Source organism: Sebastes umbrosus, chromosome 24, assembly GCF_015220745.1.
Source record: "Sebastes umbrosus isolate fSebUmb1 chromosome 24, fSebUmb1.pri, whole genome shotgun sequence".
NCBI lineage: Eukaryota > Metazoa > Chordata > Actinopteri > Perciformes > Sebastidae > Sebastes > Sebastes umbrosus.
In genome coordinates this window covers 16,272,782-16,288,984 of record NC_051292.1, presented here as the reverse complement: position 1 = coordinate 16,288,984, position 16,203 = coordinate 16,272,782, and the positions used below count along the sequence as shown (strand labels likewise).

Genomic DNA, 16,203 nt, shown 5'->3' with positions numbered 1-16,203 from the left:
CACCTGCTATTAAAGTCCTTCTCAATCACTTTGGCTCATTTGAAACAGTCACAACTCTGTAGCATGTCTGTAAGAGGTAGTAACTCACCCCGAACACTTCATTCATGCTAAAGCGCTATAAAAAATGCAAGTCCATTTACCATTTACCACGGAAGTCTATCTTTAGCGACAAAGGAAACCTACAACAAGTAACACCATGACGAAGCCAACGAGGGCTCTAAGGCTACTGATTCACCTGTAGATCACAGCTTTAACACAAAGGTTTGGAGGCCGAGGACAAATCAAGGCTGCTGGGCCTTTCCCATTTCTGATTTTATACGGCTCGATTCCTCTCCTCGACTCCTCTCGTTTGACTCCTCTCCTCGCATCTTAGTCCCGCCCAGGGGAGATGCGAGCGGAGGAGGCGAGGAAAAGACACGTGGAGAGAGGAAAAGAGAAAAATATGTTTTTAGAGTTGTTTCCTCTCAATCGTCACGTGAAGCAACGTCCATTTCTGATGACAGCAGCAGCTGATCACAGCTGGATCAGCTGTCAGTCGGCTTTAACAGCTGTTTATGTCTGAACTGATCTAATACCAATAGAGACACTCAGTTATTATCAGTGGTAGAGCAGCAGTGTTTTCTCTCTGTAGCCTCTTACCTGTTGAACAAACACCTGCACATGAATAACAGCTGCAGTCTGTATTTCTACTGTGGACTGAGTCCTGCTTAGAGGACCAGGAACCATCTCTACTGGAACAATATCTTTCTATTTATTCATTATTAGCGTCTGTAGTTATTGATATTCTGATTGTGAATTAATTATTTAATAACCCAGAATATGACTATGGTGTCTTTTGAACACTGGACATTATTTATTAGGCTAAAGGGAAAATGTAAATGCTGTAACTCATATCAAACCCGACGTTCAGGAATTATCAGCCTCATGTGACTGAATGGAAATGAGGATAAATGATGTAAAAGGTGTTTGTTGCTGACAGACAGACTCTCTTCTCTCTCTGACTTTAATAGTATTATTAATAAAAGTTAACGGGGGAAATAACAGATCATGAAAAGATAAAACATTCTAATAAATGAAGAAAGTTATTTTAAGTCCATTTGTCAGGTTTTATAAAGCCCTTTCAGTATCAGGCTGCTTCACTTACGGTGTGTGAAGCAGAGATACTGCAGGTCCTTCTGCTGCTGGAACACCTACAGTTAACATAGATTATAACTAGATAAAATATGAAACGTTTGATCTGTGATCTGTCTTCACTCCATTCTGAAACTCCAGTGATGTTGAGAGGTAAACTTCAGTCCAGTAACTGATGTCCAATAAAGGGGCGTGTCTATCAGCAGCAGCGTCCAATCAGTAACTGATATCCAATAAGGGGGCGTCGGTCGGTAAAAGACTTCCGTGAAGGCTGCTCTCGTGTATCCTCGCTCATCGCTCCTCAGAGATCCCTCCTCGATCCTCGATCCTCGCTCCTCCATGCAGAAATAAGAGGTGCTTCTCATTTCCCGATTTTTTTGTCTCCTCGTCTCCTCGTTCCTCCAACTGTGACCCGGAAATCGATCTCAGCGCTCCATCTTGAAGGACATCCCAATTCTTAAAATGCATCTCGAGGATCGAGGAGCGAGGAGGCTTGCCGGAGGAGCGATGAGCAGTGACTTCATGTGTCTGTGTTGAGCCACGTAATGTGAAAACTAGCAGGGTGACACGTACATCTGTAATAAACTAACAAATAGGATTTGTTTTGCAGCAAAAACCCAGATAGTAAAGATTTTTTTAGTTTTACATCAAACATCACATACAAAAGACAATATTAAGGAGCTGACCTTCCACCAAAATCCAGACATAATCTGTTTGTAGTCAGTTGAGAAAGTGAAGCCTCAGGTTCAGGTTTGATCTACTTCTTTCTGTTTGTTACAAGCAAATCTGTTATAATATGAAAAACGGCTGGTATTGGAATATATAATATATATATTTAGTAGTATGAGGAAATTAACTGCAGAACTCCATCATTCCACAGGGTGGAGCTGCAACAGAAAGCAAAGCAGAAACATCTATTTAAAGGTGTTAATCTACAGTTCTGTTGTCATAAACAGAACTAATCTGCAGAGGCACTTTGGGTTCACAATATATGAATGAATGAAGACAAAGTGAAACCCAGGTCCAGGTGGAGGAGGTGGTTGAGTGTGGAGCAGAAGGAGTGGAGGAGTCTCAGTGTGTCTGCAGAGACTGTGCAGAAGGACAGAGTCCAGATACACTGATGATACTCTGTCAGGTCCAGAGGAACACACAGGGATGATGGTGGTTAGAGATCACTACTCCTTCCATCTGATAAGAGAAGAAGAAGACAACAGAAGTCATCCATCAGTGTTTACAGAAACTCCTAAAACACATAATCCAGACTAAAATGAACACAGTTTAAACTGCCAGATGCAGGAAGGACAGCATGAATGTGTAAATGAACAGACTATCACGATAGATCTGACTAGAACTAATTACACGTGTATTCCATTAAATGAATGAGTTGATTAGATGTGTTCTTATAGAATAGAATAGAAGATACTGTACATGTAAACATGTTCTAGTAGAAACCTAAAATACAAGTATGAAGCTGAACATCAGCCTGATAGGTCCTCTTTAAAGGTCCCACATGTTCATACACAGACTGAACAGTAAAACGTCAGCTGTGATTACTGGACTTCAGCAGAGGTTCTGGTCTGTATAAAGACCACATGGTTACTAAAGTTAACCATGGTTCTATGATGGTTCTATCTCTCAATGAGAGAACACACACTTTCTGATCAGAGTTGATGGTACGACAGTTTGATGGATGAGGACCACTGTCTCTATACATGATGTGATGCTGTCAGCTGTAATCCAGCTTTATTTCCTGGAGACATGAACACACAACAACATCTTCTTCACATCAACTCTAACATGATCACATGATGAGCTTCTGGCTGATCTGATTGGCTGACTGTTCTCTCTCTCTCTGTGTGTGTCACCGTTCTCCTCTCACAGCTTAACGGAGGAAACACATCACAACAATACTGCTGAAACCAGCATGGACCGACTCCGACCGTCTACTGACCTCAGAGTCTCCAGTCTACAGTGTGGACTCTTCACCAGATCAGACAGCTGCTTCACATCTGAATCCTTCAGGTTGTTGTTCCTCAGATCCAGCTCTCTCAGATGGGATGGGTTGGACTTCAGAGCTGAGACTAGAGAAGCACAGCTGATCTCCAACAAACCGCAGCTCTTCAATCTGAATAAAGAATAAATGATGAAGATAAAAATCACTTTATAATCCAATCAGATGTGTTCAGGTTTTAAATGTGTAGGTCAACATTACTATGTCCTAGTCAATGATATTTTCCCTAAAATGAGTAGAGTGACTTTGTCATTGTGTTATTGTGGATCATCATAATGTCAGCCTTCTACAGACATCATCCAGATGTCACCACAACATTCATACACCTGTTCATGTCAACACACATCAATAACATGCTGCTGATCTCTGTGTTCATCTATGTGTGTGTGCTGAAGGATTAATATCAATGATCAGACATTATTTTTGGAATATGTTGAAACAATCAGAAACCAGAGAAATATTTCTACTTCATGACGTAAACTTGATCAATTTAGAACAAATATTCAGGGTTCCTACACATTTTACATTCCAGACTTTTCCTGACTCAAATCTCCAGACTTCTCTGTAGATTTATCAGACCATATTTGACTTTGTGACTCGGGGTTCAGAGGACGCTGTGACAAGACTGCAGTTGTAAAGTATTAGATTGTCCCAGTCTGACAGGCAGCGTTCTGCTCTGTGCCGTCTGCCTGCAGTTACCGGTTACTTTTTATTATTATATTATTATTATTGTTATGTTGCTGATGATGAATAGTTGGCCCACATCTGGCTGCCAAAGTGCCGCCCTAGGCAGTTGCCTAGTTGGCCTCTATGGAGGCGTCAGCCCTGGCTGTGACGTACAGGCGTAGAGGCAGCTCTGTAGGAGTGTGTGTTCAGTCAGAGCCTACTTCCTGTGTTGCTTTCAACGACATCAAGCTCTCTCTCACAGTAGTAAACATTGTGGCTGCACCGGCTGCTCCAAACACCGTGAAAAACACTCTGCTTGTATGATCTATTTATCTTAGAAATTCAGGATTTTATATCTTAGAAAGCAGAATAGGGGCAACAGTCTGGAAACAGACATGGTTTTCCATTCTCTCTTTTCTTTTTTCCATACTCATCCAGACCTGGAAATGACTAAAATCAAATTCCATACTTCTCCATACTGCATAGGAACCCTGAATATTAGTTCAGAGGATCTTCTGTATCCAGATGTGACCATTTACCAACAATGATAAACATTCATTTATTTTAACAACTAACAGTGGAGATTTTTTACACTTTCTTTAAGAAACACAAGTCTTTTGTTACTGCAGACGAAATTAAGTTAAAAAAACATGAAAATATGAAGAAAAGGACATCAACAACTTTATGGATGTAAGTTGTTGTTGTTAATTAAACATATAAGATCTATAACAGTAACAGAGAGTCAGTGAACTGACCTCAGAGTCTCCAGTCTACAGTGTGGACTCTCCAGAAAACCACACAGGAGCTTCACTCCTGAATCCTGCAGGTTGCTGTTACTCAGAAACAGCTCTCTCAGATGGGAGGGGTTGGACTTCACAGCTGAGGCCAGAGAAGCACTGCTGATCGCTGACAAACTGCAGCCCCTCACTCTGAATAAAGGATAAATGATGTAAGTTTAGAAGACAACGTTCCTGCTTGAAATCATTCAATGTTTAATAATGTGTTCAGAGCTGAAGAAGGTTTAGAACGTAGAAGTTTAGAAAATGTAAACTCCAAACATCTGAAGCCAACTTCAATAAAGACGTAGTGACTTCAATTCAATTCAATTCAATTTATTTTTGAATAGCGTCAAATCACAACAGAAGTTATCTCAAGACGCTTTATATATAGAGCAGGTCTTAGACCGTACACCATAGTTTAGAAACCCAACAAGATCCACCAAGCGCACTGTGGCCAGGAAAAACTCCCCGATTAGTGGGAAGAAACCTGGAGCAGAACCGGGCTCAGGGTGGGCGGCCATCTGCCGAGACCGGCTGGGGGGATAGATAGATAGAGAGAGAGAGAGAGAGAGAGAGAGAGAGAGAGAGAGAGAGAGAGAGAGAGAGAGAAAGAAGCAGCCACAATAATAGCCCAGCAGCTGTAATAACTAATACAAGTAGGACTAATAACACAAAACCAATAGTAGTGGATGTAAAAGAGTTATAATACAACTATCGGCTTCACCTCTTAAACTCTGACAGCTCCACCAGTGGATCCATCGAAACAAACTGATGTTGAGCAGCCAAACACAAATAAAAAAACACAGAAACTGAATCAAGATTCAACTCAAGATCTCAAAGTTTCTAATCATGTCAAATATGTCAGGATGGATTTTGGGGAAATGTGAAAAAAAGATATTTAAGATAAGACATCTAAAATATATATTTTAGGAATAATGGAGTCATAAAATCAAAGCATCTTCAGTTTAAACTCTTCAGTCAGTATAAGCATCATATAGCTTCATATTGGGGTTTTTTTCTCGAAAAAGCAAATACTGAATATATTTATTATTGTCTGATAGCTGAAATAGAGATTATTTATTTATTCTTCATATTTATGTATTTTAATTAGAATTTCTTGGAAAAAACAAACACGATGAAAGACAAGTGTTGTGATATATGAAGGTTTTAAATGTGTAGCTCAACATTGCTCTTCCACAGTCAATGGACTAAACCACTGAAGAAGAAAATGTTCTTTAGCATTAAGATACTCAGTGTGGATCAGTATAATATCAGCCTTATGTCTGCAGTTTAGTGTCACCACAACTTTCACATCATATTAATCTCAGTACACAAGTAAAAAATGGTGTCTGACCTCAGAGTCTCCAGTCTACAATGTGGACTCTCCAGAAAACCACACAGCGGCTTCACTCCTGAATCCTTCAGGTTGTTGAGGCTCAGCTCCAGCTCTCTTAGACGGGAGGGGTTGGACTTCAGAGCTGAGGCCAGAGAAGCACAGCTGATCTCTGACAACCTGCAGTCCCACAATCTGAATAAAGAATGAATGATGAAGATAAAAATCACTTTATAATCCAATCAGATGTGTTCAGGTTTTAAATGTGTAGCTCAACATTACTAAGTCCTATCTTCTCAACATTACTATGTCCTATCTTTTCCCTAAAATGAGTAGAGTGACTTTGTCATTGTGTTATTGTGGATCATCATAATGTCAGCCTTCTACAGACATCATCCAGATGTCACCACAACATTCATACAGCTGTTCATGTCAACACACATCAATAACATGCTGCTGATCTCAGTCAAGTCTAAAATTAGAGGATCAATATTAAATCAGACTTGTTGGACTTCATTACTTCATTTATTACATGCCCTTCTTCTCACTGTATCTGGGAGCTTAGCAGGTTTATGTCATTTACAGGAAAGGTCCACATTTGTTCAAGTGTGTCTGTAAACAACAGCCACATGTCATATGTACATTAAAAGAGTTATTGGTGGCTGTAATCATTCCTCCATTGAAGTGGTCCCTTCATAACACAACTACACTGTAAGAAATGACTTCAGAAGTTCAAGTGAAACTAATATGAAGATTCAGCAGTCTGAGTCAGACAAATCAAGTGAGTGTTTACCAAAGTTACAGACTCATTTCTTTAACGCATTAACGCAATCGATCTTCCGGAGGTTGTGGCTGGCTGAGTTTTAAAGCTAGAGCGAAGATATTGGTATCATAGGAAACTTACTCTAAATGTTGGCGAGGAAAAACTGTCATGGGCATCTTCAAAGGGGTCCCTTGGCCTCTGACCTCCAGATATGTGAATGTAAATGGGTTCTATGAGTACCCACAAGTCTCCCCTTTACAGACATGCCCACTTTATGATAATCACATGCAGTTTGGGGCAAGTCATAGTCAAGTCAGCACACTGACACACTGACAGCTGTTGTTGCCTGTTGGGCTGCATTTTGCCATGTTATGATTTGAGCATATTGTTTTATGCTAAATGCAGTACCTGTGAGGGTTTCTGGATAATATCTGTCATTGTTTTGTGTTGTTAATTGATTTACAATAATAAATATATACATACATTTACATAAATCATATTTGTCCACTTCCATGTTGATAAGAGTATTAAACACTTGACAAATCTCCCTTTAAGGTTCATTTAGAACAGATAAAAAAATTGTGAATAATTTGCGATTAATCGTGATTAAATATTTTAATGGATTGATAGCCCTAGTAATGTCGTGTTGTGTTGTGAGTGTCATCTCTTCCTGGTTTTAAAGGCTACATTACAGTAAAGTGATGTCATTCTCTGAACTTACGAGACTGTTGTAGCTGTTCTATTATTGGTCATTTACACAAAACAATATCATGATATTTGATTTTCTCCACGTCACCTAGCCCTAATACATCTAACTCAGACTGCTGAAGCCTCCGATTAGTTTAAGATCAACTTTCCAGGTCATTTTACACAGAACAAGACTGTGGATTTAGTCCTCATCTCGTAACACTCAGGCTATACGGGGATTGCTTCACAGACAGAAGGAATGATGACAGACATCAATAACTCTTTGAATGTACATATGAACATGTGAGTATTGTATTCAGATAGACTTGAAACAAATATGAATCTGCAAAGATGTTTCTGATGCAGAATATTTATTTGGTTTTTGCTTCAAATAATTAGACAAAGCTGACATGAAAACAGATCACAGTTAGATCTGCTGTCAAAAAGAACGTGGGAATAACTTAGAACCATAGAAACCTCTGATTAGATGGTGTCGTTCATAATCATCACTTATGTGCCTTTAAGTTGGTGCAATACGTGTTTGTTGAAGAGTGCTGCACCTTTAGACATGTTCAGATAGAGAGCTACAGGAATGAGTCCTAAAACCCAGAAATGAGTTAGCATTTTAGCACTTCCTGTTTGTCTGGAAGTCAATGGGTTTTTAGTTAGGTGCCTGAAATAAGGTCTGTGGTTAAAGGTCCAGTGTGTAGCGGTGAGGTGAGGAGATTACAACCAACTGAAGCCTCTCCTGTGTGCCAAGCGTGTTGGAGAGCTACGGTGGCCGACGTGAAAACGTGAATGTCCCTCTCTAGAGCCATCTGGAGCAGAGCCAGTGTGTAGAGAGTGTGTGTACTAACTACATAAGCTACAGTCAGTGAACTGACCTCAGAGTCTCCAGTCTACAGTTTGGACTCTCCAGTCCAGCGAATAGCGGTTTCACTCCTGAATCCTCCAGGTAGGTGTCACTCAGGTCCAGCTCTCTCAGATGGGAGGGGTTGGACTTCAGAGCTGAGGCCACAACTGCACAGAGAGTATCTGAGGTCCGACAGCCAGAAAGTCTGTCATGACAAAAAATTACAAAATATGTTATTATGAAAGAGGACAGTTTATATTTACTTAATGCATTTGATGACTAAACAGTTTGATATAAACTTCTTTGATTAACATTTGCTCCTTATATCAGTGGTTCAGCTAATCTTATCTCACTGGTTGACATGAAACAATAATTCTCATCACTTTCTCTTAAACCTGTAGCCTTTTAATCTTTGTTTTTCTTTAATCTTGCAGAAGAAGAGAGAGAACATGTAGTTACATTGAGGCTTCCCTAATGTCCAGTCTGTCAGTGTGATCTGATCCCAGGTCTGTCTCCACAAAGTTAGCATGAGGCCTTCTTGATTAGAAAAGCATTTTTAAAACTCAGTGAAGAAGTAATAATAATACAGTTGAGAAAGTTGACCTCTCTTTGCTAGCTACCTGCTGCTGTCAGGTTCACGTCCATAAATGGGAAAATTCAGTGACTGCTGCCAAACGGTTGAGAAATGAAACAAATCTTGTAATAATATTAGACCAGTATAAATAATTAAATATTCATATAATTAGATATTTTGATGACTGCATGGCGTTTTGTCATTAACACTCTTTTCTGAGCATCAAACGTATTCAGCTCACAAACCCAATTAATGAACCAATGAGGTTGCATTATTTTCAACAAAATGTCATCAGAAAGATGATATCAGTGTATCAGCATTTAAAACAGAATATTGATCTTTGGTGTGTTTAAGATCTCTTAAAAAGTCTGAATTCTGGACTTCCAGTTTGGTGCAGAAGCAAGCAGCAGCATAAACCCGGTGCTCTCAGGTGGTCTTACTTCCCCCCTTTACAAATACCTCTTTTTACAGACAAAAAGTTCTTTAAAGTAGCATGAAAGGGGGAAACAATCTAAAGACTAGAGGAAAACTGCAGCAAAACGTGGAGACAAATGATAAATTACCGAGCGAAAGTGAGGGCAACGGCGCTAGCTGCAAAGCTGAGCACGAGGAAATGGAGGCTATTCAAGCTAACATTATTGCCGAAATACAGGCGGTCCGTTCGGAAAAGAAGAAAGAGTTTATTGAAACTATCGGACAACTCAAGAGGGAACTAGTCGATTTCAGAAGTGCCGAAACTACAGAGTTGCTTTCCAACACGTTGGAGCTCCATGAGGACTTTCAAGCCAAGTTAACGGACCTGGAGGCGCGTTCACACAGAAACAACATATCCTCGAAGGGGCCGAGCGAGAAAACATTCAGGACTTCCTTGAAAACTTTATTAAAACAGAGCTGCAGCTCCCCGACTCTCCCCTCCGTATACAACGCTGCCACAGGTCCGTCGGAGTCAAACCACCACCAGGTTCAAACCCAAGGTCGATTGTCGTCTATTTTTTGGAATATTAAACTAAGGAACTGGTTCGATGCACCGTCTGGAAGAAAAGAGAGATCCGCCATGATGGAAATCACAAAGAGAAAGGCTTACTCCGCCATAAGAAAGATGCTAAAGGAAAAGGGGCTCCGGTTTCAAACTCTACACCCAGCGAAACTCAGAGTGTTTTTAGACACCGGTCCCGTTTGACTCCTCAAATAGAACAAAAAAGATGCAGCCGGAAGCCTTATATGTAAAAAAAATGCTCAAAGAAACAGGCATGATGACATATGGAGGGATTTATACCCACATGATAAGTAATTTACTTTTTTCTCCTACCCTCACGGTGTGTATTCGAGAATTGATTATTTGTTTATGTTTAATTTAGATAGTCACAGGATTTTAAAATGTTATATAGGTGTTAGAGACATTTATGACCATGCAGGGTGTATTTGTCATTACACCCCAGTATCCTGAGGGGGGGAGAGACCCCAGTATCCTGACGGGGGGGGAGGGAGACACCATTATCCTGGAGACAAGCCGTAATTTCAGTAATTCCTTAAACAGATAAAGATAAGACGGAATGTAGTTCTTATAGACCTATAGCCGTCTTAAACATGGATTATAGATTATATACATCAATACTAGCAAAACGTTTAGAAAATATGATCCCAGATCTAATTGACCCTGATCAGACAGGTTTCATGAAAAATAGGCAAACCCAGGATAACGTGAGGTGTGCTCTCCACCTCATTGATCACATGAGAAACAGTAATAAGAAATCTGCAGTTCTTAGTCTCGATGCTGAAAAGGCCTTTGACTCAGTTCGATGGGAATGTTTGTATTTAGTTCTTAAATGTTTCAGCTTTGATAATCAGGTAATTGGATGTCTGAAGTCTCTATATTGTTTACATAAATTACATGAAAAACACAAAATCCAAGATGGCCGACTTCCGGATGGGCGGAGCTAATGAAACCCAATGAGGAATATGTCTGGAATAATGAGTGGGATATGCATACCAAATTTCATGAATATAGGATCAACTTTGACCAAACTATGGCCTTCCACGCGTTAGGGGGCACTAGAGAGCCCACTAAACACACTGAACCCAATGGCTGTACATTTACATAACGTTCACAGGTGTCCATCATTTTGCCAACTTTCATGAGTTTTCGAGTACCTTCGAGTATGTTCAAAATCTAAAAGACATAAGGGGGCGCTAGAGAGCCAACATGCCACACCCAAGCAAAATTTCACCACTAAATCAAAGTAATTACTAGTTTGGATGTGCCTGTAAAGTTTCATGAGTTTTTGTGCATCCTAAAGTCCTCAAACACGCGTTCGTAAATTTTAAAAACACGCAGGAAGTCCACCATGGCTGACTTCCTGTTGGCTGAAAAAATCTCAAAAATATTTAACACGAACTTCAAGACGTATGTAATGAAATACTTGAATTTCGTGAAGATCTAAGAAACTTTCTCTGAAAAACTGCCTACATTAGAGGGCGCTATCTCGCCCGCTGGTGACACCCGAGCCCAGTCACTCCAGAACATTGAATTTCCCACCAGTTCTGATGCATATTCCACTTTTCATGAGTTTTTGGGGGTGGGAAAGGTCCAAAAAAGGCGATATTCCAGCGGAAAAATAATAATAATCCTCAGAAAAACAATAGGTTTCCTTGCACTTTCGTGTCAGGACACCATTGGGGTCCTGGCACTTTCGTGCTCGGGCTCTAATAAACGGGAATTTATCAAAAAACGTTCTACTTAATAGAGGATGTGGACAGGGATGTCCCCTTAGTCCCACACTCTTTGCACTCTTTATTGAGCCACTGATACAGGCAGTCAGAGCAGATAAAGATATAACAGGTGTGTTGATTGGAGATACACAATATAAGATATGCGCTTATGCGGACAACATTTTGCTAACCCTTACCAACCCTAATAGAAGTTTAGAGAAATGACTGTCTATGCTTAAAATATTTGGTTCATATTCTGGCTATAAATTAAGACTACATAAAACTCAAACCCTATAACTATATACCACAGGAAAACATTCCCTATAACTATATACCACAGGAAAACATTCATAGAATGAGTACATTTAAATGGAATGGCAATGTAATTAAATACCTAGGAGTACAGATTCCTAAAGATTTATCTGCAATCTACGATCACAACTATACTCCTTTAACAGCATATATTAAAACAGATCTAAATCGATGGTCATTACTGCCATTGAACATGTACAATCGGATAGATATCATTAAGATGAATATACTACCCAGGATGCTTTTCCTGTTTCAGTCTTTACCTGTGGAAGTACCTCCCAAGCAATTTAAAGAATGGAATAGATTAATTTCAAATTTCATTTGGGATAAGAAACGACCAAGGGTTAGGTTCCAGATGTTGCAACTACCTAAGGGCAAAGGGGGTTAGGTTCCAGACATTACAACTAACTAAGGACAAAGGTGGATTGGCTTTGCACTGCCTGGAGGCTTATTACAGAGCAGCACAACTGCTCTTTCTGGTTTGCTGGTGTGACCCTAAGTGTGATGCAAAATGGAAAAACTTGGAAAAAAATTAAATGAACATACCTCTCCAATCTATACTGGGGGACAAAACTCTCCTTAAGAAATATTTAGATACGCCTACCAACTGGATTACCGTCCCTCTAAACATCTGGCATAAAGAATTTAAAGATCAGAAATTTGAAAGAAATGTAAGAATATTACGGGTCTTTCCACAATGTGAGTCAAATTAAGATGGGAGAAAGATGCTAACATAAAGATAACCGAAGACGACTGGATAAACTTATGTAGGACACAATCCACCCCCTCCAGCTCAATTCTATGGAGGGAATTTACCTGGAGAAACATTTTCAGATTTTTTATAAATCCAAAAATCAAAGAGTCACAGAGTAACAAACCTGAGCTTGGTCAGTGTTGGAGATTGTGTGGTAATAATATGTCTGCTGGTCATTTTCACATCTTTTGGGAATGCCCTATTATTAATGCCATTTCTTCTTACTGGGTAGACGTCGTCTCCGCGATCAGATCAATAATTAGCTCAGAGCTTGATTTTAACTTCAGTGTTATATATTTGGGAAATGTACCAACTGGGCTGAAAAAGCAGTACAGATATTTACTACAGATACTTTTAACTGCTAGTAGAAAAGCAATAACCAGGAAATGGTTGAATAAGGAATCTCCAACAGTCCTTGAATGGAAAGAAATAGTTCAGGAAGTTTACAGGATGGAACAACTGACTTTCTCTCTGAGACATTTCACCAAAAAAGGTGAAAAATACAGGAAGAACTGGAAATCTAACTCAAACCTGAAGTGAATTGAGATGAAAAGTGACTTTATTGTAAATGTATTTTATTGTGGAAAACTTTGCTTCCTTCTCCCATGAATGATGTTGGACTAAGGGGACCTCTAAGACTTTAAAGGATATTCTGGGTCTCTAAGGAAACACAGACTTGCATACTGCTATGTAACATAGCTTCTTTTCTTTTTCTTTTCTTCTTTTTTCTTCTTTTATAAATGTATACAATGGCATATGATGTTAAGCATTTCACCTCACTCAGGATGACCCTGTCTGTCTTATGTTGTCTGGATTGTTTGTTTGTTTTTTTGTTTGTTATAAAACAAAACAAAAAAAAGTATAAAAAAGAGTCTGAATTCTACCATTCTGCTGTTATATATTCATCAAACGGCTGTTATTGGTGGAAGCTGTGTATTTCCTGCTACTCCTCTTCTCTACACCAACAAGAGAGAGAAACACCAGAGTTTCCTTCTGTAGGGTAACAGAATAAAAGGAATGACTTCAAAACAAGATGATGGAACACAACTTGAATTCATGAGCAATAAAATGCACCATTGCTCGATTCAACACACTCAGGGGTTTTACAACGACAATATTTGTCTCGTATGACCAGTAGTTCACGGTGGCTAATGCTAGAGTTGGTTTTGCCGGTCCGGTCCGGTCTGGTCCAGTCCGGTATACGAGATTGAACCGGTTTGATTTTAAGCCAACCGACGGAAGCGACATTTGTCATTATGACACGTTCTGGCAAATTAAAAAGTAGCCGACATCAACAACTTGTGCCAACAGAGTCACAGTGCTAAATCCAGACTGTATTGCATCACTAATAAGTAATATGTCAATGTGATAAACGTAATATTATGATATTATGTTGTAATATTATGATATTATGTTGGTGTATAAACAAGAAGAGGTTTGTTTACTAGGAAGTTCATGTGTTTTTTGGTGTGATGAGACGAGACATGGCAGAGCTGGTCTCAAAGAACACTAAAACTGCAGCAACATGGCAACAGTTTGGATTTGAAGCCAAAGAAAGAGATGAGCCCAAAAACACACGAGGTAAGGTGTAATGTGTGTGCTTATTGAAAGCAAACCCCAGCACATGGGCTCTGATCCCGACTCCCCGCCAGATCAGCAAACGTTCTGTTGCTGCCGTTACACCGGTTAGACCCAGCGTTCCACCAGACAGTTGATCTTTTGATTTTTTCATTTGTTTTACCAGGTTCACATGTCGTCTCCATCACCCAGAAAGATAAATAAGAAAAAACTGTAAAATGTAACAATTATTAGAAATAAATAGAATAAGTGTTCATTAACTTGACAGCTAGAAACACGACCTACTGGAACAATTTGAACTCAACATTTGAAACAGCTCAAGAACATCTGTGACTAAATACAACTGACATAATTATGTAATAAACACGTGGAACACTTATAAGAATATTATATTTTAAGAATAATTTATAGTGTGTATATTTGAAGAACTAAACTAGTAATCTACACTGATCTATAAAGTTAATCACATCTGGACTTACACAGCTTTTCTGCAGTTCCTCACAGCTGGCATCAGTCTCAGTCGTCCCTCCTTTGAAGCGTTGTACTTCTTCAGGTCAAACTCATCCAGAACCTCCTCTGACATCTGCAGCATGTAGGCCAGAGCTGAGCAGTGGATCTCTGAGAGTTCCTTCTCCGATCTGTTCTCTGACTTCAGGAACTCTTGGATCTCCTGATGTACCGAGTGATCGTTCATCTCCGTCAGACAGTGGAAGATGTTGATGCTTCTGTCAGGAAAAATTTGGGTCTTCTTGTCCTTCAGGTTTTTGATGATTCTCTGGATGATTTCTGGACTGTTGTCTGTCTGACCCAGCAGACCTCCTAAGAGCTTCTGGTTGGACTTCAGAGAGAGGCCATGAAGGAAACGAACAAACAGGTCCAGGTGGCCATTTCTACTATCAAGGGATTTCTCCATGGCTCCCATCAGGAAGTCATCCAGGGTTGAATGAACATATGTTTTTCCCAGGAAGTCCTTCAGTACCTCTGTGTTGCTGTCTGTGTAACAGTGGAACATGTAGACTGCAGCCAGAAACTCCTGAATGCTCAGGTGAACAAAGCAGTAGACTGTTTTCTGGAAGATCACACACTCTCTTTTGAAGATCTCTGTACAAACTCCTGAGTACACTGAGGCCTCTGAGACATCCAGACCACACCGCTCCAGGTCTTCTTGGTAGAACATGATGTTTCCTTTCTCCAGCTGTTCAAACGCCAGCCTCCCCAGCTTCAGAAGAACTTTCCTGTCAGCCTCGGTCAGCTCCTGTGGACTCGTCTCATGTCCCTCACCGTACTTCTGCTTCTTCCTCTTTGTCTGAACCAACAGGAAGTGTGAGTACATGTCACTCAGGGTCTTGGGCAGCTCTCCTCTCTGGTCTGTAGTCAACATGTGGTCCAGAACTGTAGCAGTGATCCAGCAGAAGACTGGGATTAGACACATGATGTGGAGGCTCCTGGATGTCTTGATGTGTGAGATGATTCTGCTGCACAGCTCTTCATCACTGACTCTCCTCCTGAAGTACTCCTCCTTCTGGGCGTCAGTGAAGCCTCGTACTTCTGTTACCCTGTCAACACATGCAGGAGGGATCTGATTGGCTGCTGCAGGTCGGGAAGTTATCCAGACGAGAGCTGAGGGAAGCAGATTCCCCTGGATGAGGTTTGTCAACAGCACGTTGACTGATGACTTCTGGGTGACATCAGACACAACCTTCTTGTTCTTGAAATCCAGTGAAAGTCTGCTTTCATCCAGGCCGTCAAAGATGAACAGAACTTTACAGACAGCGAGCTTCTCTGCTGTGACCTTCGGTAATGTTGGATGGAAAACATGGAGCAGCATGAGAAGACTGTACTGCTCATCTCTGATCAAGTTCAGCTCCCTGAACGAAAGCAGAACCACCAGACTGACATCTTGGTTCTCCAAGCCCTCTGCCCAGTCCAGAGTGAACTTCTGCACTGAGAAGGTTTTTCCAACGCCAGCGACGCCGTTCGTCAGAACGACTCTGATGTGTCCCCGTTGGTCAGGTAAGGCTTTAAAGATGTCCTGGCACTTGATTGGAGAGTC

The 16,203-nt window shown here is 40.4% G+C and overlaps 1 protein-coding gene across 1 annotated transcript; it reads right to left on the bottom strand.

Annotated features, from left to right (window-relative positions):
- Positions 1 to 3,939: 3,939 nt before the first annotated feature.
- LOC119484039 (NLR family CARD domain-containing protein 3-like) lies at positions 3,940 to 15,660 on the bottom strand (the record flags this gene model as incomplete). Its single annotated transcript, XM_037762598.1, has 5 exons — positions 3,940 to 3,998; positions 4,646 to 4,737; positions 5,942 to 6,115; positions 8,255 to 8,428; positions 14,630 to 15,660. Coding segments are annotated over 5 exons (1,530 nt in total), but the record flags the coding sequence as incomplete, so codon positions are not given.
- Between the last annotated feature and the right edge of the window lie 543 nt (positions 15,661 to 16,203).